General features: G+C 39.6%; 1 protein-coding gene across 1 annotated transcript; it reads left to right on the forward strand.

The window, feature by feature from the left end:
* Positions 1 to 27,858, forward strand: LOC120519031 (sodium/bile acid cotransporter-like). Its single transcript, XM_039742112.1, has 5 exons — positions 1 to 1,458; positions 4,742 to 5,129; positions 9,947 to 10,154; positions 12,956 to 13,134; positions 27,349 to 27,858. Exons 2-5 carry the CDS (start codon positions 4,753 to 4,755, stop codon positions 27,539 to 27,541), a joined length of 957 nt encoding a protein of 318 aa, XP_039598046.1. The 5' UTR covers positions 1 to 1,458; positions 4,742 to 4,752; the 3' UTR covers positions 27,542 to 27,858.
* Positions 27,859 to 27,933: the final 75 nt, after the last annotated feature.

Genomic DNA, 27,933 nt, shown 5'->3' on the forward strand with positions numbered 1-27,933 from the left:
AAAAATAAGAACGTAAGTGATTTATGACAAAAGAAAGGAGGCTAAGCTTCTTTGGTTAGCTGACAGCTAAGTTGTCCCAATATCTTTTAAAAGTCTTAAATACAGATGGCCAGATGACTACACACAAAATGGAGGGGGCCAATGAAACCAGAGTTGAAAAAAAAATCTATGCGATTCTGTGATTTGGTACCATGGTTTTTGTTTAAAATGGTGATGTTTGGCATACATTTTCCAACTAAGGAAAGCAGACACATATTTCAAGGCAACTGTGAGTACTGTGAAAAGAGATTATCTAGAAACTTATGGTTTGTGCAAGGCAGCTGCAGTTTAGTGAGAAAGTGGAATTAGGATGGAAATCAGAATTCACACGGAGTTCATAACTGGGAAGAGAAACATTAATTAACAAAACTCAGGACTTGTTGCTAGAATTGTAATCAGAGAACAGAATGGTGAAAAAGGTACACAAAACCAGAGCCAAAAAACACAAGACCTACTGTACATTGTAATTTGGAGGGCAGAAAAAGGTGTCATAAGCAGTAAATCAAAAAACAAACAATACCAATGATGCAAAGGTTTTTGTTTTTTCTCTTACAAATCCAAATCTTGGATGATTAGGGATATGAAGCTTCAGTTTTTTAAAAACCTTCCTGGAATGGCTCCTAGCAACGAGCACCGTAGCCTAAGAATCAATCTCTAACATGGTGGCGCCCCTAAGCATAACAAGACAGCGTTGGGAAAACATGAATCGTTTTAAACAATGCTAAAAACACAAAGAAACAAAAGATGCATATAACTACTAGATTTACTTGCCTCAGAAACCCCAAAAACTATAGTTAAAACATTTTTAGAGGCCAGATTAGAGAAGAAAACATTAAAGACACATTATGATAAGAAATAAATGTAATGGTATGGCTATATTACGGACTGAATTTAAAAGGCTGCTTCCCTTTAGCTCTTTGTGTTTATTTGCTTATTTCTATCAATCATTAATTTTTTCTTTTTAAAGTAATCTTGCTGCACTACATATTACTTGTTATTACTCTTTTGAGTAAGTAAGAATGAGTTAATTCAAACTGATAACCCTTTTTTTAACAGATGAATAAAATTCCACATCATTGAAGTGCCTAGACACATACACAATACCCACCGTTCCTTAAAAATGAAAGTGTCTGCCAGGCCTCAGGCTTTACCCAGTGCTCCAAACACACTGGAGCTTTGTTACTACTGGGCCTTTGAAATAATTGTGGGTTTGGATGGGGGGGTTTTGATTGGATGAGAAAAATGCCTTTCAAACACTGACAGTTCCAGTCGAGCAATGCCAGGATGCCAAAGATTGTCTGTACCCTGGAAACGGGAACAAAGTCACACAACCTGAGGTGATCGGAATGGAGTGCTACTGGTAAATGTGTCAGCAAGAGGAAACCCAGGCTCTACAGTTTGGCTAAGTAACATTTTAATGTATGTCTGCTGAATGTAAACTAGTATGGCATTTCTCACAAGAACTTTACAGATCTTTTAGGATTCCAACTTTATTCAGCAACTGAAGCTCTCATGGATTTTAAAGTACTTTGATGGACCTCATTTGTTTTTTTGTACATTTTTTTGTTTTGTTTTTAATGTAGGCATTAGCTGGGTGACTACTGTTAACCAACTTATTTTACTTAACAAATAAGAATAATGTGTTACAAAGCTATTTATATCATAAAATCTGAGGCAGTCTGAAGGGGTGATTTGGAGGGTGGCCAGCTTGAAGTCAACCAGCTATAATTTTGGTTTGTTTTTATTTATTTTCTGGAAGTTGTGTTACTAGTATATGGATTTTCCTTACCCTTTCATATTTTTGTCATGGAGAATTCAATTCGGGCATTTGCTTTTGTGTCATTTTCACAATGTTAATTTCTGTTAACCTTCTGCTTCATTTTTTTTATGCAAAGCCATCTTAATTTGTCACCTTAACTGAGATCGGTGTGTTGAGGATATAACAGAAGTTGCAAAATAAATGTTGTGACAATCATATGCAGAGTTAGCCCTCAGTGGATAAAATTTTGTCATTGCGTGTCTCAGTAGTTTACCTTCTCGATTCAAGTAGAGAGGTTTGGTTTGTGTATGAAGACTTTTCTGTTTGGTTCTGTTTGGTCCTTTACTTTGTAGCTCAGTTGTCATGTCGTCTTGGTTTTGACCTCTTTCTCTATGATTTTTTTTTCTATTTGCTATCATCTCCTTTACTGTTTTCAGACTCACAACAATCTTTTGGGTATTCAAATGTGCTTACAACACCTTGAAAGATGCTAAAGAAACACAAGCAAATCCATCTTAAACAAGGCTGCTTTAAAACAGGAATAAAGTTCAAAAGATACTGCTGTCACCAGTAAGGCAGAAGAGTGACAGACAGATATTGAAATGAGCGGCGTAAAACATGAGGTCTTTCTTTTCAGGGCAAAACCAGAAAATTGTAGTTACCAAGATTTCAAACAATGAACCTGGTAAAACATTCACCGAAATTTTAAGGAAAAAACAAAAACTGAAAAAAAGAAATGAGAAAAATGAGAACCTTCTTCTGAAAAATCTGTTTGCTCTTTAGTAAAGGTCATTACTTCAGTTAGGAAAGAAGACAAGAAAAACAGCATCACAACAAAGATCTACAAATGGCTAACAGAGACTTTCTTTACATGTAGTTCTGATTGCAGTGAGCTGTGTTAACATCTGACCTCTGCTCTCTTATGGATAACCTCACAAGAGAAAATGTAAGCTTTGCCCTAAGTGATCCCTCACCTATGAAACTATTTTTTAGCTTGTGCCAGATATTTTTTTTTTAAACTGATATAAAAGTTGACAGGAAAGCAATTTACTAGAATTAAGTGGTCAAAACAAGACGCCTATGCTTACAAAGTTCACACGATCTTCCAATGCTCAGATATGTTTTAAATAGAAAACATAAGAAAATGTAAACAAAACAAAATATATCTTCTTATATAATACGCTACCGTGGCTGTTCGTTTGTCTGTCCAGGATTTTAAATTACCTGTAGCTCACAAACCATTGGACCTATTGACCTGAACTTTGGTACACATATACTACATGATGTCTTCCATCTGCTGATAATTTTTATTCCTCTTTTTATTTTTATTTTATTTTATTGTAGAATCAACTCTCGGCAGCGGCCAGCAGTGCAGCCGTGCAGCACATGCGTACGGGCACCATTCTCATCCCTACCACGTTCGCCGTCACTTCCCCTGCCTCTTCATATCTTAAATCATTCTTGAGGCAGATTGAAGACTTAAGTGCCAGCTCAAGTTAAAAATTAAGAAAAACATACTAAGTAATTGCAACACAAATACTGACTTAATCAGTGCGAAAAGATGCCGACGAAAGAAGAGAAGAAGCGGGTCGCTAGAATGGAGAAAACAAGACCTGCTCAGGAAGCAGCAAGCACATCAACCTCTGACCTCAAACAAATGCTAAATGTACAGAGAAAGAGGATAAAAACAATAAATCAAGTGTATTGACTGCAATACACAGCTACTGGCCTCTACATAAAAAGAAATCAGGGAAAGGTAACCAAAAGCAACATTAGGCCAGTGTCACACTATACAACTTTTCAGTGATATTCAGTCATAGACATCCAGGTGAATGGAGTCTTTCTCTCTCACCCTCAGGCTTTCCATTCTTTATGTCAAGAAACACTTAGATAGTGTAAAAGGAAAATAGACAAAATACATACAATTGAAAAAAACACAAAAAGAAAACATATTCTTACAGTGCTACTCACTGGGCCTCACAGCACTTCTCCCTCTGAAATATTTTTTCAGTAAATCTCTACCGTTCAAATACAGCTCATCTTAGCTCATCTGAACAGCCTTCCATCCCAAAATGATGACTTTAGCCCTCCAGGACATCTGTAATTACTAGTAATATAATCCAACATCCTCAGGGTAACAAGATCCAGAACTGCAGTTATTAAATGTGATATGCTCTCAGACTTGAAGTCAGGTACTGTGAAAGTTCCATCCTGATTCTCAAAATGTTTGCTGTACTGCCACAATAATGGAGAATGGCAGGTTAAAAGGCCAACGAACAAAGACCAGGGGATAAAGACAAAGTCAAGAAATTGGCTAAGGTCAAAACTAGGAGCTCAGACAAAATCTCCAAAGCAGGAAATATAAGCAAATAACAAATGTCAAAAAGCCTAAGCAGAATTCACCTTAGAGATCTGAAACACAAAATGCTTAGAGGATGCCAAGATCCCACATGGTGCCGACTTAAACAGCATTGCACCAATGATATCATGTGATGCAGTTTCTGGGGTGTGTCCATAGCAATGCAGCTGGCCAATCCAAGATAAATGGGCTCTCCAGTAAGGTCAAAACTATTAGTTCCTCTTGCAATGGCTGGTAGAAAGATCTTACAAGGTTTTTATGTTATGCTTCTATCTCGTTTTATCTCTATTTTTGGTGCTTACTGTAATTTTGTTAATTTCATGTGCCAACTGTTTTACAAAAAAAGCAATATAAGTGTGAAATGCACTAACATATAAGCTGAACATCATCCATAATATAGATGTGTTACTGTTTTAGGGATAATGAAAACTGAGGTTGACTGAGGTTATTTGAATATGTGATTTTTTATATTACAGTATTTTAATCATTTTATATATTTCATTTTTATCTCTTGACAATTTTGATATGCCTTATTCTTTGAAATCTGGGAACTGGCAATAACTGAATCTTTTGTTTTAATATAGGTATCTACCAAATGATTGCATTCTCAGCTATGTACTCTACAGAATTTACCAATTTCACTGTCATGAATAACTCCACCACTGCTTTATTTCCTCCACTTCTGGACAAAATTGTTAATGGCATCACCATCCTCATCCTGTTCATTACTATGGTGTCACTGGGGTGCACCATGGAGCTCTCCAAGATCAAAATCCATATAGTTAAACCAAAGGGAATAGTCATTGCTGTTCTGGCCCAGTATGGAGTTATGCCACTTTCTGCCTTTTTGTTGGCGAAGCTCTTTCAGCTGAAAGACATTGAATCTGTGGCAGTGCTGATCTGTGGGTGCTGCCCTGGAGGCAACTTGTCAAATATCTTCTCTCTGGCCCTCAAAGGAGACATGAACCTCAGGTAAATATACAATACTGCTGTCAAATGATTTCAAAGTGTTAACTAAAATATGATGCTACAGATGATCAAGAATCAAAAGTGGGGGTTAAGTAACCATGGCACTTTGATTCATAATCTTCATGTAACTTTAGCAAATAAAAAGTAATTAAATGATGACATCTGGGCAAATCATTAATTAAATGAAAAGAAATCTGAAAATGAAATTGAGTGAAAGTCGCACAAGGCAGCGCAGCATATTTAATTACAAGATTAATTATGGGCAGTGAAGTCCTGAAGCCAAGGTGTCAGATGTGTAACCACAACTTTGCAAAATTAAATCACACTGCACAGCAAGTGTGAGACATTATACAACATGTCTTGCACTAAAAAAATAAAGTGCTTTGAGATGCTGGTGGAGTAAAATGCAAACAAAATATTGATTTATCATAGCAGCGTGTTAAATAATGGCAAGTAAACTAGTTGCAATACACTGATATGTAGCATTGCGTGTTCTTTATTTTTGGCAGCTTGACTATCTGAGTCACTAGGGGGCTCCACCCCCTGCTTGCTTCTCTCGCCCACCCCCAGGTTTGGTTAACCGGATATACAATTTAAAGAGATTGTTATTTTCATTTCATTCATTTTTTATTTCTTGATATTTGCCAGTAATAAAGCTGTAGTGAATGAGTTATTCCCTATACCAAACCCCCGATCCTCTGGGGCACACTGAATGGCAGCCACTTTGCATCTCTGCCTTTCGAGTTGTCATGGGGGGGGGCTGAGCGCACGCTAAGGAAATGTGGTCACTCCTCCGAAACCCCCTCTTAAATTATAATACAATGGGAAACAAATACATTTTTTTTACCTCCTCAATGCTGCATCAGCTGTCTTGGTGCTGCTGCTGCTTATGCCGTGCAGCGTGATTTGAATGTTGCACTGTGCGTCGGTCATTTAATAATAATAATAATAATAATATTTTTTATGTATTTGTAGGAGCATTGCTAAACACTCATGGACACGGAACAATAGACAACACACAGATTATAAACAAAAGTAAAATGCAAAAGTTAAAATCAGACAGAGCAATTATAATCAAAGAGAAAAAGCAGTCTTAAACAAATGAGTTTTAAGTTTAGATTTGAAAAGTGAAAATGATTCAATATTTCTAAGCTTAGATGGTAGTGAGTTCCAAAGCGTTGTAGTAAGATGGACAAAGGGGACAGTCAAGTGAATGGAGGAAGAAAATCTAAGGGTACGGGAGTGAATGGCAACATGGAGCCTATAGAGCAACTGTCCTTTTGTCTCACTTCCTTAACTTGCAGAATGTTAAAGTGTCTCCGAGAAAATCGTCTTTATTATAATAGAGCAATATGACCTGGCAGTCAGATTCGTATGAAACACAAATCAGCATCATATTAATCTAGTATTAATAAAACTAATCATGCACACAATATAATAGACTCATGAGATAAAGAAATTTTTAGGATGCAAGAAATTATTAGGGTGGTGCGGTGGGTAGCGCTGCTGCCTTGCAGTTAGGAGACCCTGGGTCCTCCCTGCGTGGGTTTCCTCCCACAGTCCAAAGACATGCAGGTTAGGTGCATTGGCAATCCTAAATTGTCCCTAGTGTGTGCTTGGTGTGTATGGGCTGGGATTGGCTCCAGCAGACCCCCCTGACCCTGTAGTTAGGATATAACGGGTTGGATAATGGATGGATGAAAGAAATTATTAGTACTTTGTGTTAGGTTAGTGCTTGTTTTTTAATTTGTTTTGGGCTGAATACATTTTTCTTTTGTCTGTTCTAAGTTTATAGTCTAGTTTTGAAACATGGAATATCTAATGGTACCTTCATTTTCTATGAATAAGTTCTATTTAGAGTTACTATTTTACTATTACGTTTTGAAAATCTTGTCAAAATCTTCTCCTGGTGCTTGGCCACACTCTTAATCATTGTGTCATGTGATGTTATTAGCATGATGCTATCGAAGCTGGAGTTGTGCCTGGTTCTTTATCCATAAAGGTGGATACTTCTTTGACCCTTTATAGTGCTTGAGATTTGTAAAGAAGTCTGATTTTTGACAATCTTGACCTATTTTTGAATCTGGTTTAGTGGTTTGGCTCAGAGGTCACTTGTCCTCCCTCCTGTTAGGGAAGCTTAGGGGTCCTTTAATAAAGGAAAGACTTCACTTTCAAAATCCAAACATTTCTCCAGTTTGTTATTTAATGTTTTAATCTAAATGTCATCTTCGACTTGGCTATATTTTTTATATTTCTGTTTTGAGGCCTGCGTTGTGCTCTTATGCTCACAACCCATGGTGTATCTTTTGACTTTGACTTTATTCAGCTCCCAGTTCTTTTTCTGACAGTTTTTTTTTTTGTAGCAAGGATGTTTGGATTTAAAAAGGCAGGTGGGTCTGCCTATGCTTCGAACCAGCTTAACTGCTTGGGATTTCTTCTGGTATGCTAACAATTTTTTTCTACCATTTCCTTTCTGGCAGAAAATATTCACATATTCATGACATTCATTCTAGTTCAATATCCATCAACATGCCATAATTTAATAAAAAATTAATCTTCAATCATGCACGTGTCATGTAAAATGATAATGAAAATAATAATCAGTCTTTAGGCATCTGTCATCAAGTGCTTACATCAGTAGGTCATGTTTTGGGAATTTGATCAAAAGAGTTCTTGTAGCCTAAATTGTCCTTCTGCACAGAGAGGGAATACCTAAGAAATGGACGTCAGCAAATGTTGTGTCACTTTTTTAAAAAGGTGATCAGGCAGATCAGGTAACTGTCGGCCAGTGAGGCTTGCATTTCAGAAAACCTTTGATAATTTACCTCTTAAGAGGCTATGCTTGATGCTAAAAAAGTGGGTTATTTAGGGTATGGTATGTAGATGGGGTCAGAATTGGCTGACACACTGAGAACAGAGGATTATGTTGAGAGAAACTTTTTCAGAACTAGATGATGTCCCTCTGAGGTCAGTGCTGGGGCTGCTACTCGATTTAATGTACAGACAGCAAGTGATCTACAAAAGAATATACATGACAAGCTGGTTAAGTTTTATAGAGGATACCAAGCCACATGGATTGGCAGATCATCTAGAATCAGTTAAATCATTACAGAGGGACTTGGACAGTATAAAGACTTGGGCAAATTTGTAACAGAAGAAATTTAATATAAATAAATGTAAAGTATTACATTACATGAAGTAGAAATGTTAGATTTGAATGTTCAATGTGTGAACTCATACTGACTATATAACATCTTTTTTTGACACGTGCAGCTAAATAATTCCTTCTGTTGATTTACTTGTGATGCAGGTAAAGCTTACCTGCCTGTAGTTATTTGGATCAGCCCAATCTCTTTTTAAATATTGGAATAATATTTGATCACTTCAAGTCCTTAGCAATTTCTCCAGTGTATAGTAGTGTTGTGTGGTATAGTGGTACAAAATGCATTAAAGCCTCAAAAGTCCAGGAGCACCAGAAAGCCAACTCCACACCCTGCTCTTTGAAGGAATAATTGAATATTAGCATACTTAAAATTCCTAAGGGAGGCACTGCTATAATATTTGTATGTAAGCATTCCCAAAACTCCAAGGGAGCGAAAAACAATACATAAATAATAACAAGCTCAAAAATCTGACGAGGACCTGAGAGGGACACATTGACCATGAAGCTGTACAGTAGATCCAGCACTGTGAGAACCACTTTAATACATGCCTCCCTGTTTCTGAGACCTATTGTCCTGTGAGCACAGTGAGATTGGAGTGGACTCTGGCAGAACTGTGGGATATGGTGGCAGTTGGGTTGCCTCTGACCCCTGTGAGCCAGGGGAAAAGGCAGCTGGAAGCTGGGGTTTGGTGGGGGGACAGTTATCCATTATTTGCTTACGTATCATTTTAAACAGTATTATAGGACAACTAGCAAAGCAGTACACTGGGGCCCATACCAACACAACTACTCAGCAAGTCACAACATATAGAGATTAGCATGGGGCCCCTATGCTCGTGGGGCCCCCACGCAACTACCCAGCCTGCCCATGCATTAAGATGGCCCTGTGGGTACTGAGGTGTGAAAGCTGGTGTCAGTCAACATTTTGGTATCGATTCAACACTAGTGTACAGTGAATTTCTAAATTTGCACTCACTAGTCACCCATAAGCACTACAGGATAAGACGGCAATACCAATTCAAAACAACACACAAAACAGTAAAATAATTGTGTACAATAATAAAATACAATGAAATCCAAAAGATCCCAGTGATTTCCTAACAAGCAGAACTTTATCTAATTCACAACATCTGAAGCAGACATATATGCTAATGAACTCATCAATCCATGCATCAGCATTCATCCATCCATCCATGTCCTTATCCTGGTCAAGCTTGCTTGGACAGGAGCCTATCCTGGTAGTGGGTGCAAGGCAGGAATTAACAACAGGTAATGCAGGCATCATTCACATGCACACCCACACTCACTTTTGTAAAGCCATATAATGAGTGTGTGTACGCAGCGATTGGAATTCTCTCTAACTCTTTTAAAGCTTTTTTCCTAACCTTTCACAACTCCCATCTCTTATGTTCTGCATGTGGTATGTACTCTATCCCTCCTTCCCTTAACGCAGTTCTATGAAAGGTAGTACAGTTCACTTAAATATGAAACTGTATGCAAAACTATTTGACATCCCTGATTTCTAATGTAACACAGCAGACTTTCAGAACAAGAAAAATTACAGAAATAATATAACTTTTTTGTTTTTTGGAGTATGCATTTTGTCTACTGGCTCTCCTTAACCAGTAAAGCTTCTCAATTTGTGTTTCTTTTGCAGCATTGTTATGACCACGTGCTCCAGTACCCTGGCTTTGGTCATGATGCCACTGCTCTTGTACCTTTACTGTAAAGCTCTCATTCCTAACATGAAGAATGCCATTCCTTACAATGGCATTGTTATTGCACTCATAATGACGATAGTGCCATGTGCAATTGGGATCTTTATTAATGCCAAGACTCCACGCTACTCCAAGATCATCACAAAGGTGAGCATTGAACAGCATCTTAATCTGTTTTTCTGTTACCTACATATTTTTGCTTTCTTTTTCTAGCATGTTGTCATTTTCTTTTCAGTAGGCAGTATGCTAACCTTATCGTCAGAATTGTTGGGATAACCGGACACCTCAATATGCCAAGTAACTTTGTTAGGCAAATAGTTACATGAGCACCAAACTGAACTTACAAGATCATTCTGAATTGTTGTACATGTCTAAGAAATCCTTAATTGGTCATATCTTCAGAACATGGGGGATTCAGTTAGTATTATACAGTCCAAATTGATTCACTTCATCCATGCAGCCATGCTTTAAGCCAATTTCCACTTTAGAATTGAAGTGAGATGGAGGCTACTGGGAAGTACAAGGTGGGAACCAAACCCATTAAGGACACACTCAGGCACACACCCACATTCGCCTGCTTAGTCCATCTTAGATTAACCAGTTAATCTAAAATCCAGGTCTATGAGGTACATTGGGACAATGCACAACTTTCACACAAGCATGTGCAGACTCTGTAGCTCTGAAAACGCATTCATAGAAAGATGGTAAAAAAAACACTACATTGCAGAATGAATACAAGCACAGGAGCAGAAGCTACAAAACAAGATGTAGCTGAAACATTGCTATTGTGATTTTCTGGGAGTCTAATGTCAGCATTACATCATCTTGAATTGCCACATTCTGCAGAACTTTCTTCCAAGATAAAATTGGTACTTTAGAATGTTCAAAAACTTAAAGGATGGATATGTTCTTAGCTGTAACAAGAGTGTGAGCTTCAACACAGACAATATACAAATACTGTAAGCTGCTGTACAAAGAAAACCTGGTTGAGTGTTTAGCATTGATCCCTCTCCATGTCTTGTTCATTTTGGTCAGGCCTCGTCATGTTTTTTTTTAAAAAGCTAAAACGCAATTAGGCTAATGGCGTATTTGCTGTAAATTTCTGAAAATGAAAAAAACAAATTGAACTTCTCACAGAATCCTGCTAGTGATTGCACTGTGTGGTGTTCACTGGGAATGGAGGGAGGTCTTTCCATTGCAGTTTCTTTGAAAAACATACTCCTGGTTTTCCAGAGACCACCTACTGGTAGTGTTTGAACGCAGCTTTAGGCAGTGCCATTCCAAACACACTGCAGTTTTTTGCAGCTCACTGACACAGTTTTTTGCAATTTGTAAACACAACAAGTCTTTTCTGGCTTAGACATAAGCAATCTATTTTGTCCTGTAAAATCACCAGTCAAGGTAAATTCTCAGTTCCAGAAATTTTGAAGCATTCTTTAGAAATGTTGGCCCATATTGATAGGATAGCATCTTGCAGTTGATGGAGATTTGTGGGATGCACATCCAGGGCATGAAGCTCCCAATCCACCACATCCCAAAGATGCTCTATTGGGTTGAGATCTGGTGATTGTGGGGGCCATTTTAGTACAGTGAACTCATTGTCATGTTCAAGAAACCAATTTGAAATGATTCGAGCTTTGTGACATGGTGCATTATCCTGCTGGAAGTAACCATCAGATGATGGGTACATGGTGGTCATGAAGGGATGGACATGGTCAGAAACAATGCTCAGGTAGCCTGTGGCATTTAAACGATGCCCAATTGGCACTAAGGGGCCTAAAGTGTGCCAAGAAAACATCCCCCACACCATTACACCACCACCACCAGCCTGCACAGTGGTAACAAGGTATGATGGATCCATGTTCTCATTCTGTTTACGCCAAATTCTGACTCTACCACTTGAATGTCTCAACAGAAATCGAGACTCATCAGACCAGGCAACATTTTTCCAGTCTTCAACTGTCCAATTTTGGTGAGCTCGTGCAAATTGCAGCCTCTTTTTCCTATTTGTAGTGGAGATGATTGGTACCCGGTGGGGTCTTCTGCTGTTGTAGCCCATCCGCCTCAAGGTTGTGCGTGTTGTGGCTTCACAAATGCTTTGCTGCATACTTCGGTTGTAACAAGTGGTAATTTCAGTCAAAGTTGCTCTTCTATCAGCTTGAATCAGTCGGCCCATTCTCCTCTGACCTCTAGCATCAACAAGGCATTTTCACCCACAGGACTGCCGCATACTGGATGTTTTTCCCTTTTCACACCATTCTTTGTAAACCCTAGAAATGGTTGTGTGTGAAAATCCCAGTAACTGAGCAGACTGTGAAATACTCAGACCGGCCTGTCTGGCACCAACAACCATGCCACGCTCAAAATTGCTTAAATCACCTTTCTTTCCCATTCTGACATCTAGTTTGGAGTTCAGGAGATTGTCTTGACCAGGACCACACCCCTAAATGCATTGAAGCAACTGCCATGTGATTGGTTGATTTGATAATTGCATCAATGAGAAATTGAACAGGTGTTCCTAATAATCCTTTAGGTGAGTGTATATATATATATATACATATAAACACATTAACAATCCTTCCCAGAGACTGGGAAAACTTACCACAGTCAGTCAGTCATTTTCTAACCTGTCTAGTCCTGAATAGGGTTGCAGGGGTTTCTTGGAGCATAGGGTACAAGGCAGGAACAATCCCTGGACAGAGAACCAGAAACTTACTACAACCTCAGATAATTTGCTGTAAAAACAAAATTTAGAAGCAAAATTCCTACTCAGCAAAGTAGTCAACACAGACAGAAAAGTAGTCCACACAGTGACTACAACATAAGCATAATGTGAAAATAAAATTTAAGCAGTCACTTTTGATCTACTGAAAAAATAAAGTTCATATTTTTCAATAACGTTTGAATTTTAAGCTACTCTAACAATCTGCATCTTTTTCTTTTACTAGGTTGGACTGACGATAATGCTCCTGGCTTCCACGACTGTAGGTATAATTGCAGCCATGAAAATTGGTCAAGAAGTCTGGACGTTGCTTTCACCCCGACTGATTAGTACATGCACCCTGATGCCACTCATTGGATACCTGCTGGGCTACATCCTGTCCAGCCTGCTCTGCCTGAATGAGGAGTAAGTCTGAAATTAAGCTTTTCTTTTTTTTTAAAGTGGTGCAGCCATAACGTATATGAAGCTGAGTCTCTAATGCTTGGAAATGGAAGAAATGAATTGCCTATTTTTGTTTGTTATAAGAAAGGATTTTTTCACATACAAAAATTTAACTGTTTGTTGAATTCAGAGCATGATGCTTTGATCAAAGAGAAACATAAACTCCATATTTGCATCTGTTGAACCACTGCTAATTGGAAGTCCGATTCCATAGTAAAATTTGTATTAGAGCAATGTGACACATCCTACTGTCTCTCACATTGTTTCATAATGCAATAAACTGTTATGATTCTTTCCTTTTAGAAAGACACAGAATGTATATTTGTAAATATGTTTTACTTGAAGGCCTTAAGACAAAGATAAAAAATGACTTCTAACTGATTATCCTTTCCCCATATAGTTTCTTTGAATAAATCAGAAAGAGAGAATAAGAAAATATGTTGAAAAAATCGGGAGTGGTCTCCCCTAGACTTCCTCGTATACTCAGATAAGGTGATGGATATTTGAGGAGTAAACCACAAGATAATGATTATATTTTTATATTATCTACAGTAAAGAACCATCAACAACAAATCAAATCAAATTAATAATAAATTGAACAATTATTATAAAAGTAAAGTTGAATAAATCAGACTCTGCGGCTGCATGAATAAAAATTAAAGTACCACTTCTGGTTAACAGAAATCGCCCAAAAGTTGAAAAAAATCTACGTTTTATATCTAATACTTGTATGCAAAATTTGGTTGATCTAAGTGAAAGAGAAATCAAGTTATTATGTTTACACACTGTGAAAATGAACAGACTCGACACACATAAAAAGGTTTGGGGCAGCCACCCATATAATATTCCTGGCTGTAAATGGTTTTATGAAATTGCACAGAGCTGTTGACAATGCTGAGTCCAAGACAGAACTGACGAGGGTTGGAAAAAATGGCGGCTTTAAGGGATCAGACCGGAAGTGATGTCCCTCTGATGTCAGCCTGTGTGCCGGAAGTGATGTTCTTCTGGGCGCCGGAACCAGAAGTGACCTTCTTCTAGGTGCCAGAACCAGCACTGAATTAGATAGGTTTTCCCGTAGCTGATCTGTAGAGATAACAGGAGAAGGTTTAGTGCACCTCGCCACCCCCCGGCCTGGTGTGGAATTACCTTTGCTTGGTCCATACGACGTCCCCCTACTCGCACGTGTGTGGCAACACACACAGACAGACACACAGACATAATTCCAAAAATGGTATTTCAGACTCAGGGAGGTCTAAAATGTTGAGATTCATCAAAATCTCAATATCAAATCTTTGGACGATTACAATACTTTCCCCTATACTTCGTATACGATAAATAAAAAAACAACAAGAATGTTGCAAAGTTTATGTGTGATATGTAGTTGGCTTCTTTAGCCTTTGAATAACTTCCAGAGGGAGCCGAGGTCTCTCTCTATCCTTGTTGGAAGCTATGTCCCAAATTAATGCTGCCTTTCTGTATCAACTCTAGTTATTTAGGAAGCTAAAGGGATGGAGTTGGTGATTTTTCTTCAGTGTTCCATACCATCTAGCCTCAAATACTGGTTGAGAAACTGAACAGTGTGAATGTAAACCCATTAATTACATTATGGATTCAAGACTTTTTAAAAATTATTCACAGTACAGGACACTTTTTCAAAAGACATTGTGATGTGTAAGTCTCTGTCTTGCACCCCAAAACACAAGGCTGAGTCTCAGTACTGTAGCAAAACCAGCTTTATTCAGCTTGAAACAGGAACAGCACGGTTATTTATTACAGTGGGATCTACCCATTCACAGTCACAGAAATCAGGCAGGGTTGTGGCCAGGTTAGTGGCCAAGTAATACTACTCCCTGCATTTATAATGTTCCTTGCATCACCCATTGATGGCATGCGCTTATAACGTGAACGCAATCTTTTCGGATATGCTTTCACTGCAAGCCACTACAGTGCTGGGAGCCTGCAGTTGCCCCAACAACTAATAGGCTGTCTTCTACAGACACGGTGATCATGTTTCGGGATGCTCTTCAGCGTGTCGTTCCCACTGGGGGGAGTCCCAGAAGAGTTTAAAAACCTTAACAACATTCATTCTTAAGAATCATGTACTCATTTTAGATTAAATATACTATTAAACTGCTAGAATCAGAATCACTATATTGCTACCATAACATGTGAAACATACCAGAATTGACTTTGCTTAGGTGCAAAACATGGGATACAAGACAAGTATGAGTACAGTATTTACAAATAGACAAACAGCACATGTTACCAGTTATATGTTGCAAAAACAGAATTAACCCTATGTAAGTTTCTTTAGGATCTGAATGATTTGAGGAAAGAATGCCTGTACCTCCTCTATGATGGCAATTTAATGAACAGATGGCTGCTGAGATGGATGGAGTCAGCTACAATCTTTCTTGCTCTCTTTTTTTCTCTCTGGCGATGAATAGATCTTTTAATGTTGGGAGACAACAGCCAATGATTTTCTCAACTGAACAAATCACCCACTGTGACCGAGTCTTAGAAAGAGAGAAGGCAGAAGGAAACCAAACAGTGATGGAGGAGGTCACAATGCTCTCAATGATGGCCAAGTAAAAATTTAACAATATAAACTTCAATATGCCAAGCTTCCTATACAATTTCAACATGTGTTGTACACGGGGCAAAATGATTTTCACGATTTTCTTTGTAAAAATTAGGGTGCGCGTGTTACACGAGGGCATGTGGTACACAAGTAAATATGGTAATCCCCAGTAATTTAAACAAATGAACCACAGACACAATCTGGCCATTAATTTGCAAAGATCGACTATTAGTGACGTGTTGGCAGAAATCAATCCTCATTTCCACTGTCTTAATACAATACAATACAATTTATTTTTGTATAGCCCAAAATCACAAGAGAAGTGCCGCATTGGACATTAACAGGCCCTGTCTCTTGACAGCCTCCCAGCCTTGACTCTCTAAAAAGATAAGGAAAAAATTCCCAAAAAAACCCTTGTAGGGAAAAAATGGAAGAAACCTTGGGAAAGGCAGTTCAAAAAGAGACCCCTTTCTAGGTGGGTTGGGCGTGCAGAGGGTGTCAAAAAGAAGGGGGTCAATACAATATAATACACAAGTCAAGTCAAGTTGGGGAGCATGCACTGGTACACTACAAAATGAAACAAATCGGGATCCACCTCCCCCAGGTAGACACGCGCTCCAGTCCCACCCTCCGGAAATGACCCTCTATCTGCCGCAGCCAGATGTTACGTGGGCGACACCTTGAACTGGTCCAGCCAGTTGGGTCCCCAACAATGAGGATCTTATGAGCTGGATCACCATCAGGGAAACACGCCACATGGCCATAGTGCCGTAACTGATGCTCCCTCACAATGCAGGTAATGTGCCTCATTCGGGACTCCATGAGCAACCATTCATTTGACATGAAGTCAAGCCGGTGGTACCCAAGGATTTTTCTGGAGAGACACAGTACCAAAGGAGTCCAGTCTTCATCTCAGGTCACTGGATAGCGTCCATGTCTCGCAACCATATAGCAAGAAAGGAAGCACCAGGACTCTGAAGACTTGTACCTTCATCCATTTGCATAGATATCGGGAGTACCACACACCCCTTTCCAGCGACCTCATGACCCCCCCCATGCTATCCCAATCCGTCGCATCTACTGACTTCATAGGAAGAGTCACCAAAGACATGACTGTCAGTGCCAAGGTAAGTAAACCTCTCGACAAGGTCGACACTCTCTCCCAAAACAGACACTTTGCTGATGGCTGTGCCCAAGAGGTCATTAAAGGCCTGGATCTTGGTTTTTATCCACGACACTCTCAAGCCCAGACACTCAGACTCTTCGCTCAATCTCTCAAGTGCCCTGATTAGAGCCTCAATTTACTCTGCAAAGGTCACAGCATTGTCAGCAAAGTCAAGAAATTGATACAAGAAAACATCTTGTATCACCCCAGTCCCAAAAGTATGACATCCTAGTGAGCTGAATGACTTCCGGCCTGTCGCTCTGACGTCACATGTGATGAAGACTGATGCTCTGTGTAAGAAAGGTCAGAGCCAACTATACTTGCTTAGAAGGATGGTATCCTTCAACATCTGCAATAAGATGCGGCAGATGTTCTACCAGACGGTTGTGGCGAGTGCCCTCTTCTACGCAGTAGTGTGCTGGGGAGGCAGCATAAAGATGTCGGACACTTCACACCTGGACAAACTTGTTAGGAAGACAGGCTCTATTGTAGGAATGAAGCTGGACAGTTTAACATCTGTGGCAGAGCGACGGGCACTAAGCAAGCTCCTGTCAATCATGGAGAATCCACTGCATCCACTGAACAGTATCATCTCCAGGCAGAGGAGTAGCTTCAGTGACAGACTGCTGTCACTGTCCTGCTCCACTGACAGACTGAGGAGATCATTCCTCCCCCACACTATGCGACTCTTCAATTCCACCCGGGGGGGTAAACACTAACATTATTCAAAGTTATTGTCTGTTTTACATGCATTTTTATTACTCTTTAATATTCTTTGTTGTATCAGTATACTGCTGCTGGATTATGTGAATTTCCCCTTGGGATTAATAAAGTCTCTATCTATCTATCTATCTATCTATCTATCTATCTATCTATCTATCTATCTATCTATCTATCTATCTATCTATCTATCTATCTAAGATCCGTGAATCTTTCTTCACCAACAGATGCTCCACAGCCGCTAGACCCCACGACTTTGCCAAACACCCAGTCCATACAAACATTGAACAGAGTTGGAGCAGAAAGCACACCTGACAAACCCCTTAATCAACTGGGAAAAACTTAGTGGTTCTGCCTACTCTCTGTGCAGCACTCACAGTACCAGTGTACAGGCTGACCATGATATCCAGCAATTTTGAGGGGATCTCGCAAACCCTCAGGATGTCCCACAGGGCAGCTCAATGCACTGAGTCGAACGCTTTATGAAAATCGAACCGAAGGCTGCAAAGAAACTCTACCGATATTTGTGTTTCCACTCCATGACAACCCTCAGTGCCAGGATGCGGTCGATGGTAGACTTCTTAGGCATAAATCCAAACTGTTCCAGTCACTGGTAGGTGAGCAAGTGATCACAGATCCTATTGAGGACGATACCTAGCAAGGAACTTACACGGCACCAAGAGCAGTTTTATCCTCCTGTAGTTGCTGCAATCCAGGTGATCACCCTTCCCTTTCCAGATAGGGACAACAAGTCCTGTTTTCCAGTCAGTTGGGATGATGCCAGTCTTCTAAATGGAAGCAAAGATTGCTTCCAATGCCAGAAAGACAGCCATACTACCAGCCTGGAGAAGTTCACCCTGGATACCACAGATCCCTGCAGCCTTTCCTCCCCTCATCTGGTTCAACACCTGAGCAATCTCAGTGAGATTGGGTGGTTCACAGCTAATTGAAGAACCGTGGACCCAGAGATATACAACATCCTAGCCAGAGGATCAGCTTTGAACAACTGCTCAAAGTATCCAGCCCAACGGGTCACAACTGTAGTGTCATCCATAAGGACCGTTCCATCAGCTGCCCTGACTGCAACACTCTGAGGAACAGATTCCTCTGTAAGCGGTATGTGGGTTGCTAGACCACAGATGGTGTGTCACTTGCTCACAGATTCCTCTAAAAAACGCCACTTTATCTGCCTTCAGAGGCCTCACAGCCGTCCTTCTCAGTTCCTGGTACAGACCAGAGTTGCCATTGAGCCAAACACTGCGACTCCTCTCAATGATATCCAGGGTGCCCTGCGAGATGAAACACCTCCTTCTGGGAACACCAGTAACACCAACACAACCCTCAGCAACCTTCAGGGTTTTGTCACGGAAGGTCTCCCACACCACATTAAGATCAGTAGGTGCACCCAAATCTGCAAGTTCCTCACACAAACTCATTAGAGTTCTTCACTGGAACTCATTAGAAACAGCCTGATCTTGGAGTCTTGCCATGTTCAGGCTCATTTTCCTAGTAGGTGGTAACCTACTGGCCCTGTGCTGGATCCTAAAGTAGCAACAACAAGTCTGTGGTCAGAATTCACAAACTGGGCACTTTTGTAGACCCTACAGTTTTGCAAGAGCCTCCAGTGTCTGCCCACGAGGATGTGATCGATCTCCTTCACAGCACCATGTGGTTCTGGGCACTGGAACCTGGATCCAGCGATTTGAAGCGTCCGACATTTTGCAAAGTCAAGGAACATGGAGCCACTTTCACCACAGTCACCAGACCCATGGGAACTGAGGCAATCCTCATAGACAGCCCCATCAGTGCCAGTGGTTGCATTGAAGTCACCCATGACCAGAGGAGTGTCACCTCATGTGCACCCATCAATCACTGAGCAAAGCTGTGAATCACATGTCTCCCTTGCTGAGATATCACTCACCGTGGTCGGAGCATACACTGAGTCAACAGTCGTTTTTGCTCTCTGCAGGAGTAGCTCTGCTGCAGCCGCAGATAGGAAGGCTGCTCGCATTATGAAGGGGATGGGGAAAAGCCCTCGGGAGCTCCATCTCTGGAAGAGTCGAAACCGTTGGAGAGCCAATGGGGTCAGGTCTGTTGGGGATCGGAATTGGTCTGGTGTTGAGGTGTCGCCCGCTGTACGGCAGCACTTGGGTCCCAATTTGAGGCAGCCCTTACAGGTAGGCACATGGAACATCTTGTTTCTCCAGCAAGAAGATCATCTTCCTCTGCTGTCAGGGGAGCTGCGTAAACTACGCATTTCAGGGGCAGCATTCTCCGAGGTGCGTAGACCAGGGACTGGCCAGATCTCTGTAGATGGATACATCTTTTATTGGTCTGGTCGCTCTGATGGCTGTCATATTCGAGGAGTAGCTGTTGCTGTAGCAGATTGGCTTCTTCCTATGGTGTCCGATGCCACTCCTTTCAACGAGCGTAATACAATACATAGAACAGAACAAATTCTCAATACAATATAAAAATAAAAGATTTACAAGTATGGAGCAGAATTTAACAGTCGATGATATCATATAATATGATTTGGGTTTGTTTAGAGTCCTGGAGACCTTGGCCACCAATCTGTCTCCCCTATTTGGCCATTCCACAGCTGAGACAGCGCTGGGCCAGCCAATCCAATGAAAGGACTCATCTACCCCACGATTCCTGTAATCCTCCATCAGGGATGACTTTACCTTAGGCAGGCAAAGAAACTTGGCAGGTTGGCCGTGGCACCAAGTGCCACATTTGAGTACTGAGAAGAGAAACAAAATAGGTGAGGGTTAGTAACAAATTATACATATCATGTTTCTTATGTTTTAGTGCTAATGACTAACAACAGAGATACAGTCTGTATAGTTAATCAGCAGCTCAAGTCAGGATTTGTTAAACTGAAGTAGTGAGTCTTCAGTCGGGATTTAAAAGCTGAGACCAAAGGAGCATCTCTTATAGTAGTAGGCAGACCATTCCACAGTTTAGGGGCCCTGTAACTAAAGCTTAACCTCCCACTGTTATTTTATTAATTCTCAGAATCATAAGCAGACCAGCATCTTGAGATCTTAATATGCACTCTGGTTTGTAAGTCATGATAAGTTCAGAGAAGTAAGCCGGACCGTGACCATTTAATACTTTATATCAGTGTTTCCCAGACTCGGTCCTGGGGACCGCCTGTGGCTGCAGGTTTTCTTCCAACTGGCTTCTGCTTTTAATTGAACTCCTGGGCTAATTAAGTGAACTGATAATTTCCCAAGTTCTCTGTTTAGGGAACAATGTAGAAATTAGAAAACTAAGTTTGCTAAAAAAAAATATTAAAATGTACCAAGCAGTTATATAGAAATAATGTATTTTTTTTCTTTTAAACAGTATTTTCATCTTGATTTACATTCTAGTTTTCTAGGTGTTCTAATTGCTTAAGTAATCCATTATTTACTCATTAGTGAGTCTGACTCTAAAGTAGTTGCAGCCTTTGATTATTCAGTGTTGTTTGCTTAAGTGATCTGCTCATTTTTAATTGTCATTATTAAGATACAACGAAGGGGAAAAACTGCACAAAGAAAGGGCAAAATAGAATGAAATCAACAAAAGAGAGCTAAGCATTTAAATCTATAGCAAAAGCAGAAATATTTCTAAATGTCTTATAGATGTAAAAAGCATGCTGCTGTGCTTTTCTGAATGTCGAATAAAAGAAAAAAAATACCAGCTAATTAAATGAGATCAGCGCTATCAGGTGTTGTCACTGATTAGGAATCCGGTTGGAACAAAAACCAGCAGCCACAGAGGCTACCCAGGACCGAGTTTGGGAAACACTGCTTTACATGATAAAAGGAGGATTTTGAAATCTTTCCTAAACTTAACCGGGAGCCAGTGTAAGGATTTAAAAACTGGAGTTATGTGTTCGTATTTTCTTGTTCTTGCAATAATTCTTGCAGCAGCATTTTGGATTAACTGGAGCTGTATAAAGAACAGTTTGAACATTCAGTGAACACCGCATTGCAGTAGTCAATCCTACTAGAAATAAATGCACGAATTAATTTCTCAGAATCCTGTTTATTTAGAAAGCGCTTTAATTTCCCAACATTTTTAAGATGGAAGAAACATGATTTGGACAACTTTGTAATGTGCGCTTTAAATGACATGCTAGAGTCAAAGATAACTCCTAGATTGTGGACTGATTCAGTAAAATTAATGGCAATTCCAACTGACTTAAAATGTAAAAATTGCCCAATATGGGAACGTGATTCCTACACTTCACCACCCGAGAGGGAAGTGGCCGATATTTGAAGGATAAAATAGCATTAACATATTTGATCCTCGGCCCCTCTTGTCCCCTATGTGCGCACTTAAATAACTGGCAAAAAAATCTGAAGAAAGTGGGTCTGGGAAATATATTGAAATCCACTGATTACATTTACTTGCCCAGTGCCTGAGTGCTCATTTGTTAATCCTCTTCCCTAGACACCCTCCCCAGCGGCCAAATCTTAACCCCCGGTTTAACACAGACATAAAGAAAAATAAAAAGGAACTGTTCTCAAAGAAAACAAAAAGAAAGATTTAACGAAGTCCATATACACGAAGAAGAAACCTGCAGTTCAGTTCCTACTGTAGGATGGCGTGAGGAAAACACAACAGTCCTCCAGCGAAAACGGCTTCACCGCTGGCTATCATGAAGAAACTCAATCTCAAGTCTGACTCACCAAACGGGAGCATCTGGAGAACACCAACTGCTGGCCTCTTCTCGTGGATTTGTCACACTGATTATTACTTCGGGGTGGCCACCCACAAATAGCAGATGGCCCTGGGTGAAGTCAGATCCTGATGATTCTTAAAACACAGATAGTCGCCTTCTGCCTTTTCCTTCTTTTTTTTCCTCCTCCTCCTCTCCTCGATCCGCTATTCCCCTTAAAAAGAAAAGTTTCCCACCGAAACATCTTTTCCCGCTTGGTTGGGTCATCCACAAAAGTGCCTGAAGGGCTATTCATAGACACCCTCCCAGCCACATTATAAAGTGACAGACATTCCAGAAGGCCAACCCGCCTGACAAGGTATGTAGCCTTGCTACAAAATGATGACAAAATATTGTTGCGATCAGCATCATTCTCTCCAATAATTAACATCTGTGTTTTATAGGTGTTTAAAATAGGTAGTTCTCATCCATCCACTCCTTTAATTCACTAACACAACTAATCAAAGACAACATTGGAGAAACTTCATTTGGTCTAATGAAAGGTATAAGTGGGTGTCATCTGCATACGAATGAAAATAACATTATGTTTCCCAATGATAGATCCCAGTGGAAGCATGTAAAGTGAAAACAGTAAAGGTACCAGTACTGAACCCTGTAGGACACCCAGTGGCGGTTTTTGATATGGGCCACATGGGCTGTTGCCCAGGACGGCATCGTGGTGGGGGCAGCATCTTGGGCATTGGCAAAAAAAAATTTTATTTTTTTTTTGCGTGCGCCCACATCATGCCAGCTCATTTTTGGGATTGCATGGGCACCGATTGGTTTTCTATTGCCCATTTGCAGGGAGTAAGGGCACACTCCATTTGCAAGGTACGCTTGCTGCTTGCTGCACAGGGAGGAGAGGGGCGGGGCAGCGGGGATTCTCCTGTGTGAAGCTTACGCCAGGTCAACGCATGTGCTCTCTCTATTCTTTATCACAGGTTAGTAAATTTGCCATAATTGGAGTGCACATTACAGGCTTTAAAATGGTAAAATATCATCAATGAGATTTTGAACATGTTGATAAAATGATTTGAGTTAGTAAGAGTTTTTTTGTATGGATATATATGTTTGTGTGCTAACTTACTAATGCAAATGACTCACGTAGTGGAGAGTGGTAGGTGGGGAAAGTTAACCTGAAATAATAAACTGACTGCAGCTCTGAGAGAAAAGGTTTATGTAGTTGTTAGTGATCTGGTGAACTGATGACTGGAGATGGTACTAAAGTGAAAATTCTTTACACTGTAACTAAATATTTTGGTGCTGTATAAATGTAAAATTTGATTTTGCCTCTGTTAGACATTACATTTCCAATAGTTTGTTTTATTGCACTGATTTTGTTCAGTGTTTATTAGAATGCTGGGGGGGGGGCTCTGTGGGGACGCCAGAGGGGGTGTTCGCCCAGGGCACCAAACAGGCTAGGACCACCCCTGAGGACACCATATCTCACTTCTGTGTAATGATGGAGTACTGTCAGCACATTTCTGTACATATTGGAATCAATTTGATAAATAAGAACTAAACCAAGCGAGCACGGTGCCTGTAAGCGCAACATTATTTTCTAGCCTGTGCAGTAAAATAGAATGGTCAATGGCATCAAATGCTGCACTTAAGTCTAACAACATAATTATAGTGGAGTTTCCATCATCAGAGGATATCAGAATGTCATTTACAACCCGTGTTAGTGCCGTTTCTGTACTATGACCAGTGCGGAAACCAGACTAGAATTTCTCAAATAAATTTGCGTAATGCGTAAGGTGTGACTGAAGCTGATTGGCGACTACTTTTTCTAGTATTCTAGTACTTTTTCTAGGGTAAATTTGAAATAAGCCTATAATTATTAAGTATGTATGGGTCTAGGTCTGACTTTTTAAGTAATAGTTTAATGACTGACACTTTAATGCATCAGGTACTGTGCCATGAAATAATGAACTATTGATAATGTTTAGAACAGGCGCTGCAAGAACATCCATTGCACTTTTTACTAGTTTTGTTTTTCACTAGATCTAGGGAAGAAGTAGTGGGTTTCATTTTAGAAATTAAAGTTAAGACTTTCTGCTTAGTTACAGGATTAAAATTACTAAAGTGCTGAATGCAATGTGAGGCAGGGTCTGTTAAGCTAGTATTTGGTTTGTACTGTGATGCTGAGATCTGGGATCTTATATTTTTAATTTTCTCATTGAAGAAGTTCATAAAGTCTGTACTGCTAATATCTGTTGGTATTTTGCACTGTAGGTCTGAATTCCCATTTGTTAATTGAGCCACTGTTCTAAACAGTACCCAAGGATTTTTATTATTAATAGCACTGAGCTCCAAGTTGTTACAAGAACACCATTCTACAAGATGGCCTGCCTCTCTTTGATAAGAAGATGTCATTATTAGAAATTAGACCCTACTATGGTGGTGTCATCTGCAAACTTTAGGATTTTTACAGATTTGTCCAAGAATCTACAGTCATTTGGATAAAATGAGAACAGGAGGGGACAATGAACACAGTCTTGGGGGGTGCCTATGCTAATTGACATTAGATCCGGCATATAAGGGCCCAGTCTTACATACTGCTTCCTACCTGACAAGAAGCTAAAAATCCACTTGCAGATACCATAAGTACACCTAACTGGTTTAGTTTACTCTAAATACAGTCCTGGCTGCTGCAGAGACTACAAAATGGTGATTATGACCCAAAACAATGCACAAAATTGTGGTGTTGAAATGTCAGAAACAAAATTAAAATTAATTATAATAATTGTAAAACTGGAGTTTAATTCATAAATAATTAATGAAAAAACATTCCCAAGAGTTCAAAATATTAAGATCACTACAGGGAATATACTGCAGAGTTGTCAGCTGATTCACTTGAATTACACAAATTACACGAGGCAGGGGATGAGGATTTTGAAGAAGTGGAGGTTGAAAACGATTGCTGCTTTCAAAATGTGTTGTCGTGGTGTGATGAGTACTGACTGTTGTGTGTTTTGTTCATTGCCAACAACAGCTATGTTGATTTCAGGCAGCTTTTTTTTTCTGCACTACTGTTCATTTCAGTGTACAAATATTTAAAATGCATTTGCTCATACAGAACTCACTCTGCATGAATATGTATGCATTGAGGCATGGTGCAATGTGAATAATAATCACCAGTTTATGTAGCATCTGATTAATAAGAAGCTACCAAACAACATACATACTTAATGACCTAGTAAAGCTCTTGTGTAAAGAAATATATTTGTGAAACCTGAGAGCATTTTCATAAATGAGAGCCAGCGCTGGTAGTTTTATGAAATTATATTTTTTGGTGGCAGAGATTTGTTAGCCACCATAGAATAAGTGAGTGAACTGTTATATTTGGGCTAAAAAAAGAATCAGAGAGTGCAACCACATACGTACCTGTAATTCTTCAACAAATCCATACTTAGTCATTGCTTTATGGAAATGTTTGCTTTTGTTTTCAGGTCAAGTTCAGACAAGACTGCAGTCCTTTGCAGTTAAATAAAATAAATTCAAGAACTTCATCATTTAATGAATGTGTAAAGGCCCCACAGCAAAGTTTGACTGAACACAATGACTTAATCACCAAGGTGACCCAAAAAAAAATACAAAAACACAAAAACTAGTACTAAATCACTATATTAGTTGGAGCTTCTAGACTCCAGGTTGTGAAAAATGATATATAAGTAACGACTAGGTGATTAGAACTGCAAATACTTAAAAGTTACAATTTCACAGTACAGGATGTCCATCATTATCACTGTATAGTGCACATGGTATTATTGTTTGTTAAGATGTGTGCTAGACCCACTTACCATTCAACAAACAGGGAACAAGACCACCTAGGCTACAGGGTAATTCATTATAGAGCCTGATAACTGAGGATACAAACAATTCTTAGAGTAACAAAGTTTTCCTACCTTCTTATTGAAGGGGCTCCTCTGCTAAGCCAAGACCTCATAGAGGAGGTGAGAGTCATGGCCCAGGATAGAAAGCAGCCTCCTGAGTGACTGACCATCTGTTCTACCACTTCCTGCAGTGAGTCCAGCCTGACGCTCAAGATTGAACCAGCATTTTTAATCAGTGTATTTAATCTGTTGGCATTATGTGCACCAATGCCATTTCCTCAGCACGCTACCATGTAGAATATTATGCTAGCCAACACAGGCTGGTTGAAAACATGTAAGAGAGGATTATTGAGAAGAGGTGGCAAAATGAATTTAACAAAGTCTATGATTATCTCCTTTGTCTTACTTATGTTGAGCTGCAGGTGGTTTCATTTTGCACCATTCAACAAAGTCCTCCACAAATGTGATGTATTTATTCTCCTATTCACTGCTGATACACCCAACTATAGAAGTGTCATCAGAAAATATATGTAGATAACCTGATTCAGTATTTTATCTAAAGTCTGAGGTATACAGTACAGGGTAAACAGGACAGGAGTTTGCACAGTTCCCTGTGAAACCTGTGTTGCTCCTGACCATGTCCAAAGCAGCATTCACAAGCTGCACAGACTGTGCTCTGCCAGTTATGTAGTCCATTATTCAGGACACAGTCATAGCATCAACCCTCATTGACCAGAATTTCTTCGTTAGCATTATGGTGTTGAATGCACTAGAGAAGTCAAAAATCAGTATCCTTACCCTGAAAAACTACACACAGTTGCCCAGTGCACTCCTTCTGTACCTTAGGGTATATGCATATTGCATAGTGTGTGTTGTGTTTTTAATAAATGTTGTTTTATTTGTTTGTTTGAGTTATATATGCAAATATCCTGGATAAGTAAGTAAACAAGATGGGTGGATAGATGTTCACAGAACTATAATCTTGCAAAGAGAAGTGTATTATATATTGGAATAAGATGAAATGAAAAAAATAACAAATGTGGCAGACAGAAGATAACCCAAGACTGATTTTATTTAAGTCGTTCCACAATGAAATTGATAAAATAGTTGGATAGGTGTTCTACAGTATATGCTGATAGCTTTTTCTTGCTTCAATGTCCAGGTGCAAAAGAACAGTGGCTATGGAGACCGGCTGTCAAAACATCCAACTCTGCACAGCTGTCCTCAAGGTGGCCTTCCCTCCACATGTGATAGGGAGTTTGTTTCTCTTTCCATTTATTTACCTGCTTTTCCAGACAGCGGAGGCTCTTGTCTTCATTGTGATTTTCAGGTGTTATGAACGGATGGTGTCATAAGTTAAAAGTACTGTAAGTTTTTTCCAGCACTTATGATTTCTGCTCTTATTGTAAAGTAGCAGGCCAGAATGCAGTCATAAGAGAAATTGGGCCAATGAGATTAAAGGTGGCTTCTGGTCATACCTGAGGATGATGGGATACAATAGTGAACAGGTCTGCTGCTCTTAAAGTGAATGACCTACACATCTACAGAAAAAATGACTGGGGTAAAAATTTGACTGACAAAAGTATTTTGTTATAGAATTGTAAGGTAGATGTTATAAAAGAAGGGTTTAAATGTTGTTAAGAGAGTCAAGTTCTTAAAAGGTAAAATAAATAGTGAGAAGTGTTTTTTTAACTATGAAATATGTAAGAAAACAATTGTACAATCTCTGTTAAATGTACTAAATATT

This window comes from Polypterus senegalus, chromosome 18, assembly GCF_016835505.1.
Source record: "Polypterus senegalus isolate Bchr_013 chromosome 18, ASM1683550v1, whole genome shotgun sequence".
Taxonomy (NCBI): domain Eukaryota; kingdom Metazoa; phylum Chordata; class Cladistia; order Polypteriformes; family Polypteridae; genus Polypterus; species Polypterus senegalus.

Coding starts and splice junctions, on each gene's coding strand:
- LOC120519031 (XM_039742112.1), top strand. CDS start 4,753: ATGATTGCATTCTCAGCTATGTACTCTACAGAATTTACCAATTTCACT. Junction 5,130..9,946: donor AAAGGAGACATGAACCTCAG/GTAAATATACAA, acceptor TTTCTTTTGCAG/CATTGTTATGACCACGTGCT. Junction 10,155..12,955: donor ACTCCAAGATCATCACAAAG/GTGAGCATTGAA, acceptor TTCTTTTACTAG/GTTGGACTGACGATAATGCT.